This window comes from Mus caroli, chromosome 11 (genome assembly GCF_900094665.2).
Source record: "Mus caroli chromosome 11, CAROLI_EIJ_v1.1, whole genome shotgun sequence".
In the NCBI taxonomy this organism is placed as follows: domain Eukaryota; kingdom Metazoa; phylum Chordata; class Mammalia; order Rodentia; family Muridae; genus Mus; species Mus caroli.
The window spans coordinates 41,387,455-41,414,002 of record NC_034580.1 but is presented as its reverse complement, the minus strand read 5'-3'; the positions used below and the strand labels follow the sequence as shown (position 1 = coordinate 41,414,002).

Here is a 26,548-nt window from a genome sequence, read left to right as displayed (position 1 = left end):
TGATACCTGTATTTCTAGCGTCTCGGGAAACACCGTCCTGTTTCCATATGGCAGAAGTAATTGGCATGACCACCCACAGTGCATTGGAGTTCCCCTTTAGCATGATTACTTAATCACGCGAAAGTATAGCTCTGCTCTGTGTGCTTTTGGTACCATTTCTAACCTGGCAGATTTAGAGGCCTTTGCCTCATTCTCTAGGGTATCTATCTCCAGTACCCTCTCTGGGCAACATGGCAAAGCGTGGTGAGCAGATGGCTTGCTAAGTGACAGCTAGGCTAACCCTTGTCCTGTGCCCACCAGGTGATTGCCATGATCAAGGGTTTGCAGGTGCTCATGGGAAGGATGGAGAGTGTCTTCAACCAGGCCATCCGCAACACTATCTACGCAGCCCTGCAGGATTTCGCCCAGGTGACGCTTCGGGAGCCGTTGCGGCAAGCAGTTCGCAAGAAAAAGAATGTCCTTATCAGGTGGGTCCTTGGATGGCCTCACTCGGGACGCTGCAGGACTGATGATGGGGCTTGAAGGAGATTGTAAAATGGGGTCGTGGTATCCTCAGCCGTTGAGTGATGGAATGAGATAATCCATGTGTAGACTTCAGCACACATCGTGTGTAGCGAGTAGGCTATGAATATTAACTGTTACTAAAATGGAGTTAGTGATGCTAATGAGATGTTGCTCTAGCTCCTCCTGTTCTCCCCACCCCCAGGTCCTGTTGTCTTACCCCCTGCATAGCCCAAAGCTGAGTTCTTAAGTAATGAATGGTCACCAAAGCCATGGCAGCCACTTGTTAAAAGCACCTTAACACTGTTACAGCATCCTTAAGTGGGTCCAGGAATGAATGAGCATCCCAAACACTCAGCAGCGCTGTATGTAATGCAGGAGGTGCTGACACCTTGTTAGGGCGGAAACAGCCTTGTAGACACCTAAGTGGAAGCTCCGTTTTCCCTTCCCCAGCGTTCTGCAAGCAATTCGAAAGACCATCTGTGACTGGGAGGGAGGCCGAGAGCCCCCCAATGACCCATGCTTAAGAGGGGAGAAGGACCCCAAAGGTGGCTTTGACATCAAGGTGCCCCGCCGTGCTGTGGGTCCATCCAGCACACAGGTGAGCGGTTCCCCGGCAGCCTGGCTCCTCTGACTCCAGGCCAGTCGGACCAGCAAGGGCAACATGCTTAGCCGTGGGGTTAGTGGGATCCTTGTGAGGAAGGGTGGGGCTTAGCAGCTGCTCTGGGCTTTTCCTGAAGTCTTGTTTTGATAGAGAAAGGGAAGACCACTGGCCTAAGATTCAGGAGACCTGGGTTCTAGTCCTAGACACCTGTGTGACCTTGGGCATGTTACACAATCTCTCTGTGCCTCAGTTGTCTGGTCTGACCGGTGGTGGTAGCACCATATCCACCTACCCAGCTATCTCCTAGGCCTGTAAAGTTCACATATTACAGTGCAGGAGAGATCTGACATGGAGTCCACACACATCACTCTGTGTGTTGTAATAACCCCAGCCCCTGGTAGGAAACTTAGAAGTTCTGCCCCGACCTGCTCAATGTTCCGGGGCAAGTACCTTAACCCCTCTCGGCTCTGATTGTCATCGGAAAACAAAAGCTTTGGATGAGATTTTTACCAACACTTAACTTTTCTAATATTTCCATCCATTTTCCAAAGACAGCCCACAAGCTTGGCAAGCCTCCTCCCCTTAGAGAAAGGCTGGTTGTCAGAAACACTCCGGGTTCCCAGCCAGAGCTTCTGCAGTAAGATGCTGTCTGTGTTTATCCAGAGCAGTCTTAGAATTACAAGGAGGGGGGAAGAAGGGTGAACCATGAAATTAAATTCTCACTGCTGGTTTAGGAAAAGGTATTTCCGGGTCTACTTTCTGTCATATTTGAAAAGAGATGAGTAAACCCCTGGGGGTCTTGCAGGCTCCAGAAGCCCCAATCTGGAAGCTCCTCCTTACAGGGCCTTTCAAGCCTGTCTCTGCTCTGAAGTAGGCCATCTGAGGCCCTTTCTTACCCATCCTTCTGTGTGTGTCCGCGTCTGGGCAGGGCTGGGGCTGTGCAGGGGCAGGTGAGTGTTTGGCAGGGTTATCACCCCTTAGCTCTGCAGTATTCGATGACCAATGTTCACAGACTGTCTTCCGCTTGTGAGACACCCCAAAGAAGCCTCCGTAGACAGCTCTGAAACATTTGAGGATCAGAGAGCTTCCTAACTCTGAGTGCCCTGGTGTGGCTGAATGGCTCTCATGCATTTTGCTAAGTTCTAAGAGGTTGGTGCAGACAGAAGAAGGACTGTGGGGAGGGGGAGAGGCTACAGACAGAGGACAGAAGAGAGAGGGCATCTCGTGAACAATCTGAGAGCTGCAGGTTGGTCACCAAAAGCTAAGCCCCACTCCTAGATGCCACTGGGATAGGTTGATTGCAGAGACATTTAGTTGACTCCTGGACAGCCTCAGAGCTGGAAGAGTCCTGAGAGATAAACTCAGCCCTCCCCCTATCACAGATGGAGAAACTGAGGTCCAGAAAGGGGAAGTGACTTGTCCAAGTCACAGGATGAGTGCCAGGTAGAGGTGGGACAAGAACCCCGGTCTCCTGATACCCACCCCAGGGCTCGATCGCAGCCTTCAGAATGCAGGAAATGTAGGCATTTCATAGAGTTGGGCAGCATGCTGTCCTGGTAGGTTAAATGCCCTGTTAAATGAATACAGTTGTCTAAAGCATTGACTCTGTTCAGAATAAACCCTATTTGCTAGTAGTTAGAATTAGATGTGAATCTAGTCAACCATGGCCCCCTTTCTTTGGGGACTCAAAGGCCATCATCGTTAGCACTGTTCTTTGATAGTCAGAGGGAGGAAATCGGCAACAGTGGTTATCCCCTCCCCATAGAAGGGACCCTGCCTAGGGTAGCCTGGCACGCCGATCTGTGACTGCCAGGCCCACGGTGGGTGAGACGCTAGGACCCGTCCAGAAGCAGCAGAGTGTAGCTTGGTTGTTGGGAGGTTGGAGTGTGTCACATGTGGCCCCTGCAGTTGTGGCAGCTTTCCCACTGTATACAATACCTCTCGCTTTTCTCTCTCTCTCTTTCTCTCTCTCCCTCCTCCCTGTCTCTCCTACCCTCCCATTCCCTCTTCCTTCTCTCCTATCTATGTCTTAGGCCTGCCAGTGGTCCCCGAGGGCTTTGTTTCACCCCACTGGTGGCACACAGGGCCGAAGAGGCTGCCGATCCCTGGTATAACACCGCCTGGTTGGGTTGGTTTGGGTGCCTACTGCCGGAAGCAGCAGGAACAGACTAGCCTGGCTTCTCAAGGCCATTCCCAGCCCTCAGATTCAAAGACAAATGGAGAGGGGGGAAACTAGAATAGCAGAAAGAACAGCCCTACTGCACTTGGGCCCTTTGCATGTAGGGCACTCTGTAAGCAGGCGTTAAGTGTCTAATCACCTCCTTTGTAAGTATGAATTCCTACCCAGAATCTCTGGAAGACTGTGCAATGCATTCCAGGCCACCAGAGGGCACCAGCATTCACTGGCAGGTTCAAAACCGCAGGATCAGAAACAAAGTGGTTGGGGTGGGGGGGACCTGTTTTGAGCTTTGTCCATTGCTAACTCCTCCCAGTGTTAGAACTGAAAGAGATTGGGTTGAGAACTTATCTGGTCCAATTCTTCCTGCGAGAAAAGGCAACTGGAGCCCAGAGTGGAGGCTTTGTTGTCTAAGGTCACACAGCAAGTCAATGGCAGTGCCTGGCTTTGAACCTGGCTCTTTTGATTCCTGGTTCAGTGCCCCATCCATGCTGTTACCATGGTCATCTGGGAAATCAGAGAGTGACATGGATGCCCAACACCCTTGGCTAAGCAGAGCAGGCAGGAGGATCCTTCACTACCTGCCATTGTCTGGTCACCTAGGGGGTGCCGTGGGTCCTAGGCAGAAAGCTTTGCAAAGCTGGTCAGTCTCCCTCCCGGGAGACGAGGGGAGGGGTGGGGAGCTCAAAGATGGAATGCTTGCCTGGCATGGGCTGGGTCCCAGAACAGCAAGGGGGTGGGGGAAGAAGAGGTTTCCATAGTTCTAAAGTCTCTGCCTAAATCAGTGCTTCCTTAAGATAGTTCACTTTACGAGCGGAAAAAAGCCACAAGGAAGGTGGGAAGGAAGGCAAGTTCTCCCTTGACGTGGGGAGCCACCCTGACCCTCTCCTTTCTTTTTCAAGCTGTACATGGTGCGCACCATGCTTGAGTCACTCATCGCAGACAAGAGCGGCTCCAAGAAGACGCTCAGAAGCAGCCTGGATGGCCCTATCGTCCTTGCCATAGAGGACTTCCACAAGCAGTCCTTCTTCTTCACACACCTGCTTAACATCAGCGGTGAGCCTTCGGGGGTGGGGGAGCTCGGCAGTGGTGGGAGAGAAGACAGGGCATCCACCTCCCAGGGCAACCAGTTTGATCTGGCTGGAAGTTGTAGATGGAGTCATTTTGCTCCCAAAGGCAAAAGAATTATTTAAAATTAAAAAAAAAAAAAGAAAGAAAAGAAAGGGTAAAGGAAAAGAAAAGAAGACAAGACCTTTCTGTCAGCTTGAGGAGGCAGGAAAGGCCAGGCTCTGTTACACTCATTCTGACTCAAATGAATTTGGTAGACATCTATTGCTAGTTAGGAATCACACCAGAGATAACACGACTATGAGCCCAGCATGCACTGGATCAGACATTTGTTGGTAAGCAGCAGCTATAAACTCTGTTGAATTGTCTTAGAGGGTTTCATTTCTGTGAGGAGACACCATGACCATAGCAACTCTTATAAAGGAAACATTTAATTGGGGCTGGCTTACAGTTCAGAGGTCTAGCCCATTATTGTCACAGCAGGAAGACTAGGCACATGCCCTCATATCAAGGCAACCCAATAGGAGGAAAAGGGCCCCAAACCAGGCAAAAGAGTCAGAGATCAGAGATAGTCCTTGCTCCCACTTTTTGGAGTCCCACAGGAACACCAAACTACACAACTATAATATATATTCAAAGGACCTACGTCAGACCTATATAGACTCCCTGATTATTGGTTCAGTCTCTGAGCTGTTATGAGCCCTGGTTAGTTGATTCTGTGGGCCGTGTTTTTGTGGTGTCCTTTACCCCTCTGACTCCTCCTCTTCCATAGGATCTCCAAAGTCTGCCTAATGTTTGGCTGTGTATCTCTGCATCTACTCCTATCAGTTTCTGGATGTAGTCTCTGATGACAGTTATTGTAGGCTCCAATCTACAAATATAGCAGAATATCATTACAAATCATTTTGTTGACTTTTTTTTTAATGTTTGGTTCTATCCTGGGTCTCTGGGCTCTCCAGCCTCTGGTTCCTGGCCCTCCAGGCAGTGTCAGGCGTGGTCTCCCTCTCATGGCATGAGCCTCAAGTTGGGCAGTCATTGGTTGGCCACGCCCACAGATTCTGTGCTACCTTTACCCCAGCATCTTGCAGGCAGGACAGATTGTAGGTCTAAGGTTTTGTGGTTGGGTTGGTGTCCCTCAACTGGAAGCCTTACCTGGTTACAGATGGCCGGCCCAGACTCCATATCCCCCATCACTAGGAGCCTTTGCTAGGGTCCCCCTCTTCCATTGCACTAGGTCTCTACCTCACCCTCAAAGAGCCCCTCCCCCCAATTCCAGTCATCTCTCCCAATACTTTCTCCTTCTATTCCCCCATCTGATTCCTCCTGTTCCCATCCCCACCCACCCCCAGTTCACCCATGAAATCTATTCTATTTCCCCCTCCCAGAGAGATTCTTGCATCCCTTCCTTTCCTGATCTCTCCACGTTATTTAGCCTCTCAGGGTCTCTGGGTCATATCATGATTAACTTTTACTTTACAGCTATTATCGATTTATAAGTGGCAACATACCATGTTTTTCTTTCTGGGTCTGGGTTTCCTCACTCAAAGTGATTTTTTTTTCTAGTTCCACCCATTTGCCTAAAAAGTTCATGGTGTCATTTTTTTTTAAACATCTGAGTAATACTCCATTGTATAACTGTACCACATTTTGTTTATCCATTGTTGGGTTGAGGGTTTATCCATTCTAGGTTGTTTCCAGTCTCTGACTATTGGGAATAAAGCTGATATGAACATAGGTGAGCAAGTATCTTTGTAGTAGGATAAAGAGTTCTTTGGGAATATGCCCAAGAGTAATAATATCGCTGGCTCCTGAGGTAGATCAAGTCCCAGGTTTCTGAGAAACCTCCATATTGATTTTCAAAATGGCTGTACAAGTTTGCACCCCCACCAGCAGTGGAGGAGTGTTCCCCTTGCTCCATCCATATCCTTGCTATCAGGAACTGTCACCTGTGTTGTTGATATTAGCCATGCTGACAATTGTAAGAGGGAATCTCAAAGTCGCTTTGATTTGCATTTCTATGGGGGCCATTTTCATTCAAACTACCATGGGTACTCATTGCTCAAAACTGGGGAAGCTTCCAGGCTGCACTTTAGTCCCATGCCCTCCTCTCCCTCAGAGGTTGTATGGAGCAGGACAGAGAGAAATAGGAACCCAGTGACATGGAAGTCTCAATGTACCTGTAAAAAAAAAAAAAGGAGCAGAGGCATCTCAGTTAGGGAACGGCCTAAGCTGGGCTTTCTAGACCTCCCAACAGTAAGGGAGCCAGAATTACCACACATAGGACATAAGGGAGCCACACTTCCTTGAAAGTGAGCATTGCCAGGCCAGTGGTGGCACGAGCCTTTAATCCCAGCACTTGGGAGGCAGAGGCAGGCGGATTTCTGAGTTCAAGGCCAGCCTGGTCTACAAAGTGAGTTCCAGGATAGCCAAGGCTACACAGAGAAACCCTGTGTCGAAAACAAACAAACGAAAAAAAGAAACAAAAAACAAAAAAAAAAAGAAAAGAAAAGAAAGTGAACATTGGTAAGCGTGTTCTAAAAGCACTGTGTGTATATAAAATCACACTTCTTTAGGGATCGCTGTAGGGATTTTGTAGATATTTAGTAGAAATTGTAGGATGGCAAATGGTATAAAAACTTACCAGCCCTTCCCACGTAACTTGCTCTGTCTCAGAAGCTGACAGATGCCATTCACTGTAATCGGTACTAAGCTGGCTTCATGCACAAGGCAGCAGGATCAGGGAAGGGCTGTATACCTAGCACTGACAGCCAATAGATAGCAAACACTGTGATGTGTAAGCACTCTCTGTTAAGCCAAGGCTCTCCCTGTGCTTCCAGAGGCTCTTCAGCAGTGCTGTGACCTCTCCCAGCTCTGGTTCCGAGAATTCTTCCTGGAGTTGACCATGGGCCGGCGAATCCAGTTCCCAATTGAGATGTCCATGCCCTGGATTCTAACGGACCATATTCTGGAAACCAAAGAACCTTCCATGATGGAGTAAGAGATAGGATTGGGCCAACCAGGAAGTTCCTGGGGTGGAATGGGAGGGTGGCTTGCCCCTGAGCTCTGTGCTTTACAGAGGAAACTACTGAGTAGAGATTAGGCCAAGTGTTCCACTCCAAGGTCATTTGCCTCAACAGATTGACTTAGAAAGGCCCTAACCCCACCTGCCCTTCCTGACTTTGTCTACCTCTTAACAGCTCTGCTCACAAAATCACCTTCTCTAGGAACCAAGAAGTAATCTCCTAGGCCAGGGGGTCCATCAGCATCATTGATTCTGATATCTGTGTGCAAATTTGAAAGCAAGTTCTTCCTACATGGAGGCACGGGGAACACAGAGAGGGAGGGAGCTTGTCTTCAACTCCAAGCCATCTGCCTCATCACTCACACCTCTTTTTCCCAGCCAGTGTAATTTGCCTTCCATGACTCTGTGCTCCTTCCCAGGTATGTCCTCTACCCCTTGGATCTGTACAACGACAGCGCCTACTATGCGCTCACCAAATTCAAAAAGCAGTTCCTGTATGACGAGATCGAAGCCGAGGCAAGTGGCATGCTTCCTCCATTCCTGCAGTCTCCCAAGATGCTGGGCTTATCCAATACTTAATGATTATCAGATGGGGGTAGTGTGTCAGAGGCTTTTATCCAGGGAACAATATTCATGATTGCTGGGGCTGTCTAACATATACTGTACAGTAGCCTACTCCTTTCTCCCCTCATCCCTTATCTGGGCTACACCATGAGGGGCTTCAAGGACCTTCATGTATATATACACCTCGGCTTGCAAATGGTGCCATCTAGAACCACTCCAAAGGCAGGTCACGATCTCCAGAAAAGACCATGGGGCCTTTGGAGGCATCAGGAATATTTGGACAAGAATTCAGAGTTGGTTCTAGAAAGGGAACATGGGGTTTAAATGAACACTCCTAAGTTGACCCTGTAGACTCCTTATCTCTAGAAAGTACATTGAGCATCATGAGGTTCAGAGGCCCAAGCAGGAGGCCTCAGTTACCTGGGTATGAAGCCAGCACCATGGGTTGAAGCCAGCACCGTACACAGCACCCACTGTGGGTTCTGCTCTATGTAATATAGTGGGTGTCAGATACAAGTACAGAAACTTTTAAATAAAAGGTTCATCTTACAAAGCTGAGGGCTTAATAGGAAGAAATCAAAGATGGACCTCCTCCTTTGGCTCTGTCTCCTGCCCTGCTGATGCCGGAGCCTGATCTCTTTCAAGTCCCATGTTAGCCACCTTCTGCTCCCCATTCATGGATAGAAGCGCTGTCTCTGGTGCTTGATGTGGGGTGTGACCTTGTCTTCTCACAGACTTCATAGTCTCCTATGAATGCCGTGAGACACCGCAGGGCAAGACTTTGTACATTAAAAAACCAGGGGGATTTAAGGAAAGCTGGAAGAAAGGGACGTTTCTGTCTCTAAGAGCATGCTCCAAATTAACTCTACAGAGCAAGAAAAATCAAATACAAGGAGGAGACAAGAAAGTCTTTGGGTCCACAGGCCGCTAGAGGTAGTCACAACATCAGAGGGTGGCCTTTCATTTGTGTTCCCTGACCAAACAGTGGGGAGCAATGGGGAGACTGGTTCCTGGGCTCCTCTGAAGCCACTGAGGGCAAAGGGCTGACTTTGGTGCCTGTGCACGGCCACAGGTGCTTTCTTCTTCTTCCCCTTTCTGTCAGGGCTGTTATGTTGCCCCAGAATGCATGTCAGTGAACCCTGCCCTGGTGCCCTCCCCGCTGCCCATCTGTAATTAATCCAGACAGGACCCACTGACTCCCTGCTTTTCCCCACCAGGTAAACCTGTGTTTTGATCAATTTGTCTACAAGCTGGCTGACCAGATCTTCGCCTACTACAAAGCCATGGCCGGCAGGTAAGGGGAGTCTAGGCAGTGAGCAGCGGCCTTTCTTCAGCCTTGCACCTGTCTCCCTTGTTCAGCCCTTAAGGAAAAATCAAGTGATTTCCACGGGCTCAGGCAGTGAGACATGTTGTAAAGGAGAATAGATGGATAGCATACAACTACACTACAGTTCCAAAGAAGGGCAGAGAGTGACTAAGCAAAATGAAGGATGTTCATGAAGGAAGACTGAGATTCTGGGACTATGTGGTAGCTAGGCCTCGGCTAGTCAAGGCTATCTTAAGGAAACCGTGTCCAGGGAGTTAAGTAAAAGGAGGTGAGGGATAGGTCCAGAGTGCAGGCAAAGGGAACTTCTTGTCTAAGCCGTAGTGGAGCAGGTACAAAATTAATAGCTTGCCTGCCTGCATCAGGCTGGTGAGAAGCCTGAGGTACCTCAGTGCAGTGGCCACTAGAGGGCGAGCTGTTTCACCTGGCATCATTGTAAACACTTGATCCTGGGGAGGCATCTGCCACCACAAAATGGTTTCAGAAGCAAAGGGGTGGCTTGACTTGACTTTTAACCTTCACGTTTTAAAAAATGTAAATCCATGGAGTGCGTATTTAAGGTGTGTTGAGTTGGAGACATGTCAGGTTTATTGACTTGTCAGTATTACTGAAAGATACTGATTTAACCCCACCCTCTCCCCTCATCCTCAATGAATTCCTGGGTTTTCAAAACCTGCAATGGTCCTATTCATAAAGGAAAATATGTTTATTGCAGTTCTTGCTGGAAGTTGAGGTGGGCCAGTCAGCCATCCCAAGGGTGATCCCCACCCTCAGGGGCTTCTCCTCCCTACCCCCCTTGGAAGTGATTGGCTTCATTTGACCTTGACAAACTTGGCACAATTCAAATAGGAGTTGACGTGCACTGCACACAAAATGCCATGAACAGGGGATCCTAATCGATAAACAGAACGCACAAAGGTACATCCATCGCTAAGAAGTCACTTAATAGGTGTGAGCTGATCAGGTAGGAAGCGGTTACGACAGGGGAGACAGCATTTCTAAGAGCATTCTGAGCCTGAATATGCTGATACTTTCTGTGTAAACAAACGTGGGCATGTCACATCCTGGCAATGCTCTATACTTAGTTTATAAAATCTCATCTTAGGAGCTAGAGAGATGATGGTTCAGTGGTTAAGAGATCTTGATAGTCTTCAGAGAACTCAAGTTTAATTCTCAGTAAAAGAAAGGGGAGTAGAAGTTCATCTTTAAAGATATATATCCCCAGCAGGGTTAGCAGCACACACCTTTAACCCCAGCACTCGGTAGGCAGAAGCAGACCTGTGAGTTTGAGGCCAGGCCAGCCTGGTCTACAGAGCTAGTTCCAGGACAACCAGGGCTGTTACACAGAGAAACCCTGTCTCAATATATATACACATACATATACCCATTTGAAAAATAGCTCTCAACAACTTTCCCTGCGAAGTGGGTGCTCTTCAAAAGGATGGAAATTGAGATAAACTGGGGAATTCAGAGAAAGAAAGCACTAGAAGGGAGAGTAACCCCGGCTGATCCATCTGAGGTAAAACACTGCCTCGAGTGGGAGCCACCTGTGCCACCCTCGGTATTCAGCAGCCATATTTTAATGAGGGAAAGAAATGGCTGACATTTTAACAATATGTTTCATTTCATTCAACAAACTGAAGCCACTAACATGGCTTCAGCATAGCATCAGTGTAAATACTATTAAAGCCATCTCTGCTTTCTCCTAGGTCTCCTAAATCTATTATGCACATGACAGCGGATGCCCCCTTTGAGGCGTTCAGTAGGCACCATGGTTGGTGGCTACAGCTTTGGACTGTGCCAGTTTGAATGTCCCTTTTCCCACTTAAAACCTTTCAATGGCTTCCGGTCCCTGTAGACATCCCAACTCTCTACAAGGGTTCTGTGGTCTCACACGATCAGGCCTGTGGACTAATATGATATAACCTGTTTTGGCAAACCCTTCTTTTCTTTACCCCGATTACCTCCTGTTTAGTCGAACAGACCACGCTTACTGTGTGTGGGATAAATTTACCTCAGCCTTACGTTACCTCCGTCCAAAGAAACCACGTACAAATACTTCCCATAATGCCTACCTCCAAGTGATTTAGGTTATTGCTTTCCAGTACTAGGGATACTCTACCACCTATGTCTCAATATGGAGTACAGAAATAATACACGTGATTTATAGGATTGGTGTGACATTAAAAATAATTGTATATGTATGCCCTTGTGGGCGTGTGTGTACACCCATGTGCATGAATGTGTGTGTGTGTGTGTGTGTTTGTACCTGTGAGTGTGGTGTGTATATCTGAATCTGTGTGTATGTGTACATGTCTGTATGCGTGTGTATGTGTATATGTCTATATGCATGTGTATGTATACATGTCTGTATGCATGTGTATGTGTACATGTCTATATGCATGTGTATGTATACATGTCTGTATGCATGTGTATGTATACATGTCTGTATGCGTGTGTATGTGCTGCCTGGTGAATGATAAAAGCTATGCACACGTTTCCTATTAAAAACCATTTTTCCCTAGATTGCTCACATTTATCAGTGTCTCTCTATTGGAAGGTCTGTACCTTGAGGACAGCAAGGGCCTTAGTTTCCCCTGTACCTAGAATTTTCACTGGGAAATACTAAGAATACTCTCAGTTGTTTCTGTTATAAATTAAGAAAAAGAGTATCCACCCTGGGTTGCCCATCTTTTACTGAGAAACTATTTCACATACTGAGCTTCTGCATCCAGAAAGAAGTTTGGGGAACTGTGCCTTCAGCGACCTCAATTCTGTTTGAGATATTTAAGGTCATGTGTTCCAGGAGGACCGGTTGAGAAGTCATTTGCCACCATGTTTAATGCACCTCTATCCCACGTCTCTCTTCCAGTGTCCTGCTGGATAAACGTTTTAGAGCCGAGTGTAAGAACTATGGGGTGATCATTCCGTACCCGCCATCCAACCGCTACGAGACACTGCTGAAGCAGAGACATGTCCAGGTATGGTGGGAGAAAGCCATGACGGTGGGAACAGAGTCTGTGGAGATAGTGTAGACTTGCGTATGTGCCTGAAGTGTCTGTACCAGGCATGACAGCCTCAGAGTCCTACAAACAGTACTGAGCGTCCTTGGGTGCAAGTTCTAGACTTCCTGGCTCCTCTGCAGCTGGCCTGAGAAGGACTGAGCAACACACCAGGGCCTGACATCCTGGAGTGGCCTTTTCCTCACCAGCACTGTCACACAGAGACAGGTAGACCCACCCCTGAAGTAAACGAGAAGAGCTAAACCCCATTTAAATGTAGCACTTGAAGCTACACCCGGGGTAGAAACTGTGTTGTAGAAATTTTTTATCCCGATCCGGGGTTTCTGTCCCACCTTGGTCATTCAGTTCCCAGATAAAAGACACACAACTTTTATTATTTACAATAAGCCTTAAACAGCACAAGAGCTGGGCAGATATCTACTAAGTTATTACTTATTATGTTTTATTTGGGTTGCTCTTAACTCCAACAGGCCAGCTCTCAGGGCCATGTTTTCATGACTCACCCAACACATGGTGGCTTCTCTCCCTCCTCCCTTTTCCCTCTCGTGGTTCTCTGTCCCAACCAGGTCTCTCCAAACCTATCTACCTCTAATCTCTCCAGTAATTGGCTGTAGCCAGTTTCGTTTAACTAATAGTTTTAAATCAAGGAACAAGGTTTACATGAGAAGTTGCTCATAGACCTAGACCTTCTGGTATAGAATTTAACATTACGATCTATAGCAGTGGACCAAACTTCAACAAAACTGGTTTGTTTTTATCCGGTGGTTTTCCTTAACATTTGACCCCAGAAAATACTGCCAGGAACAAGAACACAGATCCTGATTTTAAAATGCTAATCTTAGCTAGAAAGGCATAGCGGTACCACCACAGACCCTAAACCTGCCCTGAAGGTGGCTGGTTAGTAGAACAGCCTGTGTGCTGTTACATCTGTGTGGTTGTTGTGTGGTTCTAGGTCTCTGTGAAAGAGCAGAGCTGAAGCCAAGAGGATATTGAGCTGAGCAGGAAAGAATCTATATTGAACTCTCACGACATCCATTGCCAGTGTCTAGTCACAAGAGAGAGAAAAAAAACAGGCTCACTAGATGAGCACCAGAAGTTGCAGTGCAGCCAGAATTAGCCACAGGATCCCCTTATGGGACCTTAATTGGTTACTAGGAAATTTATCCTAAGATAAATAATACCTAAGAGCAATCCCGTCGTGCCTAGCAAAGCATCGTGCACACAGCAGGTACTCCCTATATGGCTATTGTTGTCTTCATAGCATCTGCAATCGTACCCATGTGGATCCCCATGGAAATTATCTTAAGCTATATTTTCCACCCTTTAATAAGCCTTTCATAGGCTTGCTTTTAAAAACCACTGTCATGAAGGCATAAAGTAGGCCATCGCTAAAGTGGCTACAGCTCCCTAGGGACTATGACCAGGAAGACACAGAATGAACCTCAAGGCTGAATCTAGGGTGTCAACAGAAGCGTTCCTCAGAGGTCAGAGCTTGCCCCAAGCCTCCGCCCACAGCCTGAATGAGTTGTATGTTACCTCAGCGGGGTTTTATCTAAATCGGTGATTCTCAACTTTCCTAATGCTGTGACCCTTTAGTACAGTCCCTCATGGTATCATGACCCCCCCCAACCATAAAATTATCTGATGCTATTTTATAACTGCATTTTTGCTACTAGCATGAATCATAATGTAAATACCTGAGATATAAACGCAAGGGGGGTCGCGACCCACAGGTTGAGAACCATGCATGCAACACCTTCCAGTAGTATAGTGCTAAACTCTCTTCAGGCTAGCCAGACTCACAGTGATGAGTGTTTCATTGTACTGAGGGCATTTTTCTCTTTGTCCCACAAGCATGCATGCCCATTACACATACACCATATATGCATATAATATGCCAAAGATAAAAGATTAAATAGAATTACCATTGCCAAGAGATTATGTGATGCTATCTGTATTCTACATACAGGCATTCCCTTGCCCCAGCAATGCTTTCTATCATTTTAGTTCAGTTTGCTACCAGTGCATCGTATTTAGTTGTCAGACAGCTGTGTAGATATTACGAAACTTTCTCCCACCTCTGCCCTTCAGCTGTTGGGGAGATCAATTGACTTGAACAGACTCATCACCCAGCGGATCTCTGCTGCCATGTACAAGTCCTTGGACCAGGCCATCAGCCGCTTTGAGAGTGAAGACCTGACCTCCATTGTGGTAAGAAATGGGGGCCCTTGTAGGCTCTGCTCTTGGATGTCTCAGATGGATGCCCAGTTGGAAATAGTTGTTAGCTCTTCTGGCCTAGTTCAAGAATAGCAAGAGATTTCCTTCACATCTGACCAGAGAGACTGGAATGAAAGGTCTTTAATGGAATGGGAATAATTTTACCGTTCCTTACGGACCGGCAGCCAGGTTTGCAGAGTGGAGGAGAGTCTCCAGAAGATCGGAGGTAACCATCCCCCAGGTTGGGCCGTGTCCTTAGGATATACCAGGTGGGTCAAGCAGGCAGAGTCCTAAGAAGCTAGAGAAAGTATTACAAGGTCACTTGAAGGGCATGTGGGAGTTGAGAGCCCAGAAGGGTTCTACAGTGGGTTGTTTGTTCTGCTTTGTCTCTATCTTGAAAGGCTGAATGGTTTTGAACACCGCCCCATGTCTTCATTAGGAGTAAACCTGCACTTTCCAGAAAACAGCAGCTGGAGTTGCTCCCTCTCAGTCTTCTTTCTAAGAGGTGGCAGGCATCAAGTGCATTGAACTAGGACACCAGAGTCCCACAGACTCATCCTCCCAGTCTGTCCCTAGCTCTGACCGTGACTAGCTCTGTCATCTTGGGCAAGTTATATATCTTCACCAAGCCTGCTTCCTACCTCTAAAGTGAAGGAGACCTTAGAGTCCACTTCAGAGAGTCATTAGAAGGACATAGTAAGAACTCACCTGGAAAGAATTTGGAATGGGTCTTTGTAGTTGATAAATGCTTAATAAGTGATAGCTAACTTTTTCAAGAGAAGAAGGGAGCGAGAAAGGACTAGAGGGCTGCAGTGTTCTCCTGGGATACGGGAGTATCTACAGCATCTATAAGCAGGACGTGAACCAACCACTCACCTGAGTCTTGCATCACTTACAAGAAACTGTAAAATAGCTCACATTCCTGAAATCACTCACCTGCCTTTAGCTTGGGAAATAGAGTTTTGTACGTGTTAAAATGTCCTCGGTGCTTATCTCTCAAGGGGTGGGAGTTTGAGTTTCTTCTCTTTTGTTTATCTGTGTATTCTGACTTTCCACTAATGAGCATATCTGGGGGGCGGGGGCAGGTGTCCGTGACCTCTCCCCACTCCCTGGGAGACACTGAGTGTTCTCTTGGCTAGAACACAATGAAAACTCGAAGTGTGAGCCCTGGTTTAATCAGATGAGACACTGATCCCCACCCAGAACATCTTCTCCCTGGGAGCCTAGGAAGGACCCCCTGGGGAGACGCTCTCCTGTGGGTAGGATGGTTCCTGTGGCCTAGGCAGAGTAGCCTCTGACTCCTGGCAGTGGCAGAAACGAAATGAGGAATGTGCCTTTCCTATCCAACTTCAAGACTGTTCTAAAATGTGTGAGTCACCGTGTGTGACTTGGGGAGCCAGTCACCTCGTTGTGCAAGTGTGCCAAGCAGGGAGTCCTGCAGACTGGCAGCCCGTGGGCTGTTTGGCTACTGGTGTACTCGAAATCTTGAGTCAACTTGTAATCTTTGGAAACATTCAAATAAGATTGCAGGAGCTGGGACAGCACCAGACTAGCATTCCCAGATGGCAGCAATTGCTGGTCTGACTACAGACTCATGTCAGCAGGTCCAGCTCCCCTAGTCATCCGCAGAGCCCCACAGGCCCACCTGACTGGCAGCCCACTGGCCCCTGCTGTGTTTAATTCTCAGATGCCTGCTGGAGTCTCTCTGACCTCTCAGAACTGTGGTCGCTCTGGTGGGGCTAGCCTCTCCTTCTCCTCCTTCCCACTCTTTGGAGACTGGTTCTTTGAGATTGCCTACCTGGCTGTCTTATTTTCCCATTTTGTTTTTGTGCCCCAGTTCCCACATCAGCAGAGTTGAGTATCAGCTCCTTTTGTCCACCCTTGCATCACTAACCCAAGTTCATGGAACTTGAAATCATAGAATCACAGACCTCTTTCCCGGGTTCTCATTGTCTTCCCCAAAACAGGGTACCGCATGCAGCGTGCTAAAAGGGCTCAGTGATCTTAGAAATGAGCTCATTAGCATTACCATCAGTGTTCGTTTACCATATTACCCGTCCTCAGCAGATGGGAACGGAGCTGCAGCAGAACCAGCTCAGCCCGGAGAGACAGAAGCAGAGAGCTCTTTATCTCTATCCTTCGTTCACTCCTTTGGTGCAGAGACTGGGAATGTTTTTCTGACTACCACTCTGTGGTTGAAATCCAGGTTTTACCATTCTTTAGGAACATCTAGGACCTGCCATCCTTAGCCCACTGTAGCATGGCAACAGTTGGAATAAGTGTCAAAGCACCAGGCCCAGTGCTGTGCTAATGATAGGGTCCTTCACCCGCCACCCATCCCCTAAGACTCCCCTTTCCAAGTCATCTAGTTTCCCATCTGGGGCCTACCTGGCCCCGTTGCTGTTAGCATTTGCAATTACAACCTGCACTTCCAGCTTACAGCTATGCAGGATGAGTTTCAGAGTATCCAAGCTGCAGTGTTGGAAGTATGAGCTGAGTCCTTGACCCCACCAAAGTGGACTTGTCAGGTGGGGGAGGAGGGACTGTGGCTGATGAGACGGGGGGAGCCAAATCTTTGTGGGTAGTGATCTACTGAGCTCCCTGGGAAAGCTGGCCCCAACCATGCCAGTGTGGTTTTGAATGCCATCTCAAGCACTTGTCCTTGTGTGACCTTGGGCACATGGCCTTCTGATCGTCTCATTCTCCCCTCGGTAACAGGAAGAGCTGTACCACGGTGTAAAAACTGGCCTCGTCAAAGCATGGCCAGAGTGGCCTTGGATGCCCCAGGACTTGAGCTTTTTCCCCTCCTATGTAGATTGTGATTCTTTTTGGATAATAATGATTGAGAGGTTGCAGAGCAGCAAGAAGGGAACCCAATTAGAAGGGTTTCATGATCACTTTATTTCCCAGCAAACACAGCACCCCACTCTGTGCCGACCCACACCCTGAGCTCACCCCCTGCCTCAATGATCAGAGCCTCTGCCACACACAGGTTCCTGGTCACTGGGGTGGAGTACAGACTATAGGGGTCTCAGTGACAATGTTGCCAAAATCTGGAAATATCCTACTTCAGCTGACTAGTTAACTCTAAGTAGGTGGTATCTCCCATATGACACTTTCTGTAGGACAGAGAAATGACCTCTACTGAGATGCAGTCACAGTATTACTTAGGACACTCACACTAGGACAGGCTTTTCCCTCAGCAATTAAGAAATCAGAAAGATACAAACATGCTTTCTACCCAAAGGGCTGCAGATGGGGCTTGCCCACACTCCGCGGTCTCTTTCATGGCTGCATGTAGCTTCGCCACCCTTTCTCGTGTCTTGGGCTTTTTTTTCCCTCCCTATTTCAACGGTGATTCTTTGGGCTAATAATAATTGACAAGCTATAGAGCATCAAGAAGTGAACCCAACCACAAGTGCTACCCAAGAGTATCAGAAGAAGGGAAAATTGTCCCATGCAACTGAAGGGGGTCCTAGTCCTCATATAGGAGGCCAAAGCTTGCCTGAGAGGGGTCTCCTCTAAGTGCTCAGTGTGTGTGTGTCTGTATGTATTTCTCTGTGTGTGTGTGTCTCTGTGTGTGTGTGTGTGTGTGTATGTTACCTGAAACTCCTTAGCAGCTGTGGGTTCTCTCTCTCTGTCAGGAGCTGGAGTGGCTGCTGGAGATTAACCGACTTACACACCGACTCCTCTGCAAGCACATGACGCTAGACAGCTTTGACGCCATGTTCCGAGAAGCCAATCACAACGTGTCTGCCCCTTACGGCCGCATCACCCTGCATGTCTTCTGGGAGCTGAACTTTGACTTTCTCCCCAACTACTGCTATAATGGATCCACAAACCGGTAAGGGAATCCCCGTACACAGGGTACTGAGCAGGGCAGGAAAGAGGCTGTGGTCATTTGCCTCCAAAATGGGCCTAGTGGTTCTGTTTGCTCCAGACAAGTGCTTATCTGGAGCTGCTCCTGGGTGTAGGCTCTGTGCTAAAGGTAACAATGCCATGGTGAACAACACATACCATCCAGCCGCTTGGAGCCTTCTAACCCAACTTGACCCCCATCTAGAAATGTTTGTATGCTTTGCTGTTCTGTAAAATCAGCGTTCACCAAACCCCCCAGAATCCTGAACATTGTTCCTCAGTCAGTACAACCCATCCTCATGAAAAAGGCCCCATGTCCTTTGCAAAAGAGTCCGCTGCTATACCTAGTACAAGCCCTTCCTTCCTAGGCTATTATCCTGAGTGCTATTCCTCTGTCAGTAGAACCCATTCTTGTAGGCAAGGTCACAGGGGCGTTGCTAAAGAGCGGTCCTTTACAAAAGAATTTTGATGTAGCCATGCCTAAAGCTTTGCCGTGATCACTGTCACAAGGAAACTTTTCCCCAAAGTCTTACTGTGTTTAAAGGTGGTGTCAGAGTCCCGAGGTACTGACCCAGGGCCAGCCAACTGAGCTGAGCTGAGCCTGTATTTTATTCCCACCTGACCAGGATTGTTCCCTGTCGGCTGTAATGCATGCAGGGACCCTCACAGCAGCTGTGAAGATAAAGTGGGGACAGACCATAGGCTCGCTCCCTAGGCCATGCTATGGTCACCATGTGTGCACGAGGCCTGGGAGAGTTTGATGAAGGACAGTGCTCTGATCACACTGTCCATGTGTAAAGACATGGACACATACCTGAGCATGTGTGTACACAACAGGCCCCTTTGCAGAGTAGAACTTGCCTCCGGGAAGGAACACCCAGCTCCGGGGCAGGCTCTGAGGTATAGATGAAACCTAATCCTTTCCTCACACAGAGCCTTATCACTTGTATTCACAAACCAAGCGAGAACAGTAGGATGGATGGGTGAAGATGTGTGCAGGGGAAGTCACTGAGTCCCTGGAGCCTGGGTCAGGGTGGTGTGTACTAAATCCACGCTGGCCGAATGGAAAGATATGGGAAGAGTCTACACACAGATGTACCTGAATCTGTACATTGAACAAGACATGCTCAGCTTCATAAAGATCTGACTTTATAGTACATTTTGAGTCATGGCTACAAACTATTGCCTGGCCACAACTATATATCCTATCTTGTTGGCAGCCATGACACCAGTACATGACCTAAGACTGGCTATGAGCAGCCCATACACTGGGAATGGTGCCATCTCTTTGAGGGGGATTCTGTGTCCCCCGTTTGTGTGTGTTGTATGCATGTATGTATGTTTGAATATGTATGGGCATACAAGTATGTGGGTGTGCATGCATGTGCATGTGGACACCCACATGGAAGCCCCAAGTTGATGACTGGAACCATCCTCAGAGCTCTTCCCCTTTCATTGAGACAGACTTTCTCAATCAACCCCAGAGCTTGCCTGTTCGGCTAGGTTGACGAGCCAGATTTCTCTGGGGAGTCTCTGAGTTTATCTTCCACCTTCTGAGGCTGGAATTATAGGGGAGCAGCTGCAGCCACTGAGCACTGTTACGTGGGATCCCAACTGTGGTCCTCCTGCTTCCATGGCAACCCATGGCCTCCCCAGCCCTGCATTCCCATCTTCAGTGGGTGGTCAGGGGAAAACCCAAAGAGCAATAGTCATGATGTGAAGATGATTTCAAATTCACAATTCTAATGGAAGTCAGCCATGTTCATGAGGGTGCTGTCATCTATGACATTTTCATATCCAAGGGCAGAGCTGAGTCCTTATGACAGAGATGTCTGGCTTGCAAAGCTGAGGGATTTTCTGCCTGGCCCTTTACAGGAGGAGTTTACTAACTCGGCTTCTAAACTAAACTGGAGGTGACAAATGGAGCCCCAGAGAAGGACATCGTCAGACCCAGCACACCCTGACTCCTGTGTCTCCTGGGCCCCAAGTTTCCCCATTTTTGAGAAGACTGGGAAAGCATGCAGTAATCAAAGGGGAGGGGGTATCAGAAGAGTCTGGCTCCTCTGTAGACAGCCATCTAGGACCTGCTGCAGGTGTCAGTGTGGGGGGCTCCTGCAGTTGTCTGTCCCTTGGAGGATGTCACAGGACTCTGTTAACTGCTTCCCTGTCTCTTTTCTTCTAGTTTTGTCCGAACTGCCATCCCTTTCACCCAAGAACCACAACGGGATAAACCCGCCAATGTCCAGCCTTATTATCTCTATGGATCCAAGGTAAACAGCCCTGTCCATCTCACCCATGACAGACAGAGTGGGAAAAGACAAATGGAAAGGTGTTCCCAGAATCAGGAAGGCCACAGGGTATGTTATTCAAGAGGAACACTGAGAGCCAGGCAGAAACCACTGCAAGTCCATTCAACTTTATTAGTTCACAGCTAGCAGGGATGGGGTAGAACGCTCTGGACAGAGGGAGCTGGGCAGGAGCTGAGGTGAGGGGTGAGTACTGTGCTGAGGTGGGTGGGTAACTGGGGACATGGGGAGTCTCCTTGTGGCCTCTCAGTTTCTTCCATTTCTTGGTTGATTTATCATAACATCATCTAGTGATTCTGGGATTCTGGGCTCTGTAAGTTCCAGAGCTTTACAGAGAGAGCTTGAAGGCCATTGTAGGTGTCTGGAACTATCTCTGAGAGGAAGGTCTCCTCTACCTCATGTGACTTAATTTCTTTCCTCACATGTGCACATCTTCATTCCAAGTGATTGTCGCCACTGGGTCCATTCTAAGTCCTCAGTCCTTCTGCCCATTCACTCAATGGCATTTCTTATATACCCCTTGTAGGCCAGACATGGGTTAGGTTGTCCATGCTTGGTGTCCATCGGGAATGGAGACATGACCTACACCCACCCACACCCTCATTTCCACAGTTGTGGAGGGAATAGTTTCCAACAAGTCCCACCAAGGTCACAATATATACAATTTAACCCTTACAACAGGGGCTCATGTAGAAGGAATAAAGAAACATGTCTCCCACCGGGGGTGGGGGTGGCGGGTGAGAGACACCAGTGATTTTCTTGCTAATGGAACAAAACCAAGCCACCTTTGATCCCATTTTTAAACTCAGCAGAGATAAGCCGAGATGACTATGGTGGAGTGAGAACTTTAGAAGTGCGGTGAACCCCAGAGAGGCTCTGGCTGGGGCACCTACTGGGTAGGAGGAGGATGCTAGAGAGGATGGGTGTCTTCTCCAGAGAAGTCAAACTGTTTAAGGTAATTTCTCAAACCTAGAGAGGCTCATCCTCCAGGGGTGGTAGCACTCGCCTGTCCTAGCACTGAAGGGTCTGAGGCAGCAGGACTGCTCTGAGTTCAAGGACAGTCTGGTCTACGTGGCAAGTTCCAGTTAGCCAAGACTGTTATGGGAAACTGTATCCCCATACACAGAAGAAAAAAAAAAAGGAAGGGAGGGAGGGAGGAGTGGAGATGGCTTGCACACATCATTTCAAGAGGCTCAGAGACATGGGTCACAAACTAAAAATCCGGCTTCCCTTCCCAGTTCTCTTTCAAACCTTAGGTTATATAAAAGAAAGACATTTGTATTGATGTTAATGCTAGTCTCATTTCTTCCAAGTACTGTGCCATATTCAGGTCTAGCTACTTTCACTGTTCATCACAGAGCCATGGTTGGTTTTAATACTGAAACAGAGTCTTCAGTTCTTCCCTAGGCCTCCAAATAGACAATACTGAAACAATGCCTTGTTTGCCCCTGTCGTACCTTGAAGGGTCTGTGTTGTCCAGCTTGCGGACCGTTGTCATGTGACATCTATACAGCACTGACATGTGAGAGGACAGAAGTGGGAGGTCTATAGACAAATTTTCACACAGGGCCAACTATGGAGAGCAATTTAAGCTTTGGAAAATGGGGCATCTCCTTACTGTTGCTCACTCCCTATAGTGAGGCAGTATGGCCGGTTGGTTAACAATCTCTCTAGCTAAGGCCACCACCTCTAAGGCATCCTGGCTGGCTTCAGCCTCTGGTTCAGCTTTGGCCATGGCCCCTGAGTTCTTTCGTGGCAGTTCCTCCAAGGGGAACCCCTGCAGGTCTTCTTCCCTCTGACCAAGAGCTGGGGTCTCCTCGGGCCATCTTACCAACCCATTGGCTTCCTCCATTTGGCCGGCTCTGTAAGACCACCGAGGTTCGTGACAGCGGAGGCACCAGAACTGGAGGCAGATGAAGGCCAGCACAGCAGTGAAGCAGGCCAGCAGGATGGCCATCAGCACCCAAAGAGAAATCTGGGGGTCCACCAGGGAGCCCCCGGCAGCCAGCGGACTCTTATCCAGGGTGTGGAACATGGTACAGTAGTGACTGTACGGGAAGGCAGCCTTCTTGCAGCTGATACAGAGGAAGTAGAGAGTGGAAGGAGCGAGGTGTTCCAATGCCACAGAGGTGATGGTTCGAGGCACCTTCTCCTCGTGATGGAAGTTATAGCGCAGGTAGCCGGAGAAGATACTGTTCCAGTTGGGCCTGTACATAATATGGTAATAGTCCTCCAAGCAGGGCTCCGAGGGTGACCAGGAGATGATGGCTCCTGTGTGAGACACGTTCCCAACCTCAATGTTCATCCCGGGTCTGGAACCAAATCACAGTGAAGAGTGACATTCTCCCTCCCACATCAGCATTTGACATCATGCTAGCCGCTGCAGACTGAGCCCATGAGATGGCCACAGATACTGACTTCGTTAGAGAGACAAAAGAAAATGGATGTCCAGAGGTTAAGCTAGCAAGCCAGTGGTGGAATACAGGTAGGAATGAGGACTGTCTCATGACAAAGCTAGCAGCCCTCAGGCTCAAGATGCACCCACATCATCCCAGCCACAGCCCATCCTGGCTAAGATCCATCACTGACAGTGTTGTTCCCAGCCCTTCCAAACACAGGCAACGTGAAGAGAGCTCTGAGGGCCTACCTTACGCTTCTCAGCTCAGTCCTGACCTCTTGCCTCTGCTGTGAATGCTGTAAACTGTTACCTAAAACATTCTGCCCAGTGGCTTTTTTTTTTTTTTTTTTTTTGACAAGTTACTTTTCCCATGATTAGTAGAGATTCCCTCTAGCGCCCCCCAGTGGCGATCTACCTCAAAGCTTCTGCAAGTGTTTTGTTTTGTCAAAGCCCAAGGTGCAAGAAATTACTTTCTCAGATCAAGGTCCTCAGCTCCCAGGATAGCTTAACTTCTAATCGTCCCATAACTTCTAAAAGTAGCAATAGCACTATGACTTTCGTGACTGTCTAACCCACTAGTTCCCGACTTTCCTAATGCTGTAACCCTTTAATACAGTTCTTCATGTGATGGTGACCCTCCAACCATAAAATTATTTTTGCTGCTACTTTATAACTGTAATGTTGCTACCGTCATGAATTGTAATGTAAATATTTGTGTTTTACAATGGTCGTTTGGCCCCCAAAGGGGTTGAGAACCACAGCAAATCGGCAGTTGCTGGACCCAGGCTGTGCCAGATGACTTCTCCCACAATAACAGACTCCATTCCCATCTTATTAATGAGCAGCCTGGAGTATCAGCTCACAGGAAGAGAGAGAACTTACCCACTTAGCCACTGTATTTCAATGCAGAGCCCCTGAGTTTAGTAATAGATTATTATTGTTGATTATATATTATTATTATTAAATTATTGGTAAATGAGGGACCCTGGTTGGCTGTATGGCAGATGAGCCCTGTTCAGATTGTAAGCCTTTCAGCTTTGGTAAAGGAGAGGCATCAAGGCTTTGGGGTTTTCTTTCATTCTCTCCGATGGAGAGAAAGCTTTCCTTCTGAATTTCCCCTGATCAAAAATCTAGATAAGCGTTGCCAGGCTCTATATGTTCCGGTTTCCCTCTGCCTTCTTCTCCATTCCCCGTCCCCAGCCAGAAGTGCAGATGCTGTGGAAGATTGAAATGGCACAAGTGGGCACGTTCAGCCCAAAGTGAATATTAAGCCAAACTGATTTCTGTTTTTATGCTTGTGTTGTTAGGCTAGGTGAGCCAGGGGAAAATGTAACAGCGTGAAGTAAGGTTTCAAGCCTTGGTTTCCATCTCTAAAGACAGTGATGTGCTTGAGAAAGCAGATTCCTCCTCTCCACGTGGCTGGGAATTTCCACCCAGTAAATGGGAAATGCAAAAGATGAGGCAGGGGTGTGCAGATCCTTCCAGGGATGGCTTTCAGAAGGAAACTCACTTACTCTCCCTCGGGTCTCTTGATGTATGCCCACCTCCCCACCCAGGGACCTACATACCCAACAAACACACTTCCAACCTCCATAAGTGGGTGGAATTCATACCGTTAATACACAGGCGCCTGAAAGGCCCTCCCATCGGGGTGATTGGGCATCCTGTCCTCGTACACATACCTCCCCTTCTGTTTGCCTCCCCTCTGCTGCTGGCCATCTTATAGCCTGGGTTCCCTGCAGCAGACGTTTCTAAGAGCTTCCACTGAGACTGCTTCTACAGCATCTCCAGCTTCCAGGGACAAATCCATCTCTTCGTATTTATTTTTCTCCCCGTCTTCTGTTTTTAAACTCTTCCCATTTTTAGCTATTCAGTCCCCACAGCCTGGCCCCTCTCCAGGCAGAGTGTGAAAGGAAAAGCCATTTTTATTTCCAAGACAGCCATCCATGCCTCTTACCTGATGCTCGCAGTGTGTCTGGTATAGACGTCTCCCCTCTGAGCCGGAGTGGACCGGATCCCAAGTGATGAGCTTCTCCCTCCTCCGCACCAGGCTCTCCTTGATGTTTCTCGCTCACCACTGAGTAATCCCACTGTCGCCCCCAACGCTCACATTATTCATTCTTCAGATCAGCATCATTCACCATGGCAACCAGCAGGCATCTACGCACAATGCTTTCAGGGACCAGTCTGAGTCGGCTTTTGCCAGTGAAAGGAGCTTTGGTTCCTTCAGCAAGAAACGAGCAGGTTGAAATTTTTTGCAGGTTGATCCCCAAGATAGCACATTCTTCTGGTGCTTCTGTATTTTCTCTGTAGTTGGCTGGCTCGCTCTCTCTCTCTCTCTCTCTCTATCTATCTATCTATCTATCTATCTCTCTCTTCAGGTACACATGTTCATGTCATACCTATGTAGAGATCAGAAGGCAGCCCTTAAGTGTCATTTCCCCAGAACCATCTACTGTCTGTTTGAGACAAAGTCTCTCATGAGCCTGGAATTGCACCTAGCAGGCTAAGGCCAGCTGGCCAGTGAGCTTTGCAAGCTCTGAGGTACAAAGGCACACCCCCATGTCTGGCATTTTTATGTGGGTTCTGGGGATTGAACTCAGGTCCTGAGGCTCCTTGAGGTAAGGGGTTTACAGCTGAGCCATCTTGAAGGCTGACCAGTGATCATTGTCTTACTCCATCTCCATCTGTGGATAGTGGTTTCAAATGCAAAGATGCCCTTCGGTGGCGAACTTGTCCCCTCCTTTCCTGTTCCACTTCCCCCCTGGAAATTCTCCCCCACCCCCCACCCCCATCCCCGTATATCCCCCTCCTTCCTCTCATTTCCTGCAGTGCCTCTACATGATGGTTCTGGGCGAGATTCTTGTATTGCCTGGATCCCAGTTCCTTCATCTCTAAAGCTTCGAACACCTCAGGGGGAAAACATGGGTACCAACATTTCAAATACCCTTGGCAAGATTGCTCAACCATTATATCCCTTGGACTGGTGGTCCCTCAACATGAACTTTAGAGCATGGCTTTAGAATTAGAGTCTTCATGGATGTTAATTAGTTAAGGATCTTGAGATGAAATCACACTTGGTCACTTCTATGGAGTCTTTCTAAGAGAAGGAACATTTGAACCCATGGAGACACACAAGAGGAGGCCATGTGGAGGCAGAGGCAGGAGTGGGAGAAATGGATCCATGAGCAGCGGTCTGGGACAGGGGATGGGGGCGGGGGAAGCTGTCCTGCAGGCGTGCTGATTTCAGGCTTCCTGTCCACAGAACTGTGTGAGAAAGCTTCCTGTCACTTCTGAGCCACCATGTTTGTGCCAGTTTGTCATGGCATTCTAGGAATTACAGCACAGCTCTCCTCCTGGCTGAGCTCACACTCAGCCTTGGAGTTCTGAGCACAGACATATGAATGAACGGCTGCTTGCCAGCCAGCCAGCCAGTCAGCCAGTCAGTCAGTCAGTCAGTCAGTCAGTCAGTCAGTCAGTCAGTCAG

The 26,548-nt window shown here is 48.2% G+C and overlaps 2 protein-coding genes across 7 annotated transcripts in view; one reads left to right on the top strand and one right to left on the bottom strand.

Annotated features, from left to right (window-relative positions):
* Positions 1-26,548, top strand: part of Cyfip2 (cytoplasmic FMR1 interacting protein 2) — a 115,221-nt gene that overhangs the window by 48,469 nt on the left and 40,204 nt on the right. For 4 of the 6 annotated variants that reach the window (XM_021175633.2, XM_029483252.1, XM_029483253.1 and 1 more), the window contains 11 exons: positions 301-467; positions 955-1,102; positions 3,139-3,213; positions 4,184-4,337; positions 7,187-7,343; positions 7,791-7,887; positions 9,153-9,229; positions 12,132-12,240; positions 14,374-14,493; positions 18,144-18,343; positions 20,540-20,627. In XM_021175633.2, the coding sequence (XP_021031292.1) occupies positions 301-467; positions 955-1,102; positions 3,139-3,213; positions 4,184-4,337; positions 7,187-7,343; positions 7,791-7,887; positions 9,153-9,229; positions 12,132-12,240; positions 14,374-14,493; positions 18,144-18,343; positions 20,540-20,627 (1,392 nt within the window). The remainder of the gene's footprint in view (positions 1-300; positions 468-954; positions 1,103-3,138; positions 3,214-4,183; positions 4,338-7,186; positions 7,344-7,790; positions 7,888-9,152; positions 9,230-12,131; positions 12,241-14,373; positions 14,494-18,143; positions 18,344-20,539; positions 20,628-26,548) is intronic. The other 2 variants (XM_021175634.2, XM_021175636.2) reach the window with 1 other exon arrangement.
* Fndc9 (fibronectin type III domain containing 9) lies at positions 20,759-25,122 on the bottom strand. The gene is made up of 2 exons (XM_021175637.2): positions 25,019-25,122; positions 20,759-22,975 (listed from the first exon to the last, which is right to left on the bottom strand). Exon 2 carries the CDS (start codon positions 22,966-22,968, stop codon positions 22,288-22,290), a length of 681 nt encoding a protein of 226 aa, XP_021031296.1. The 5' UTR covers positions 22,969-22,975; positions 25,019-25,122; the 3' UTR covers positions 20,759-22,287.

Bases quoted from the DNA above. Each gene is read 5' to 3' on its own strand.
- Fndc9 (XM_021175637.2), bottom strand. From the start codon at position 22,968: ATGAACATTGAGGTTGGGAACGTGTCTCACACAGGAGCCATCATCTCC.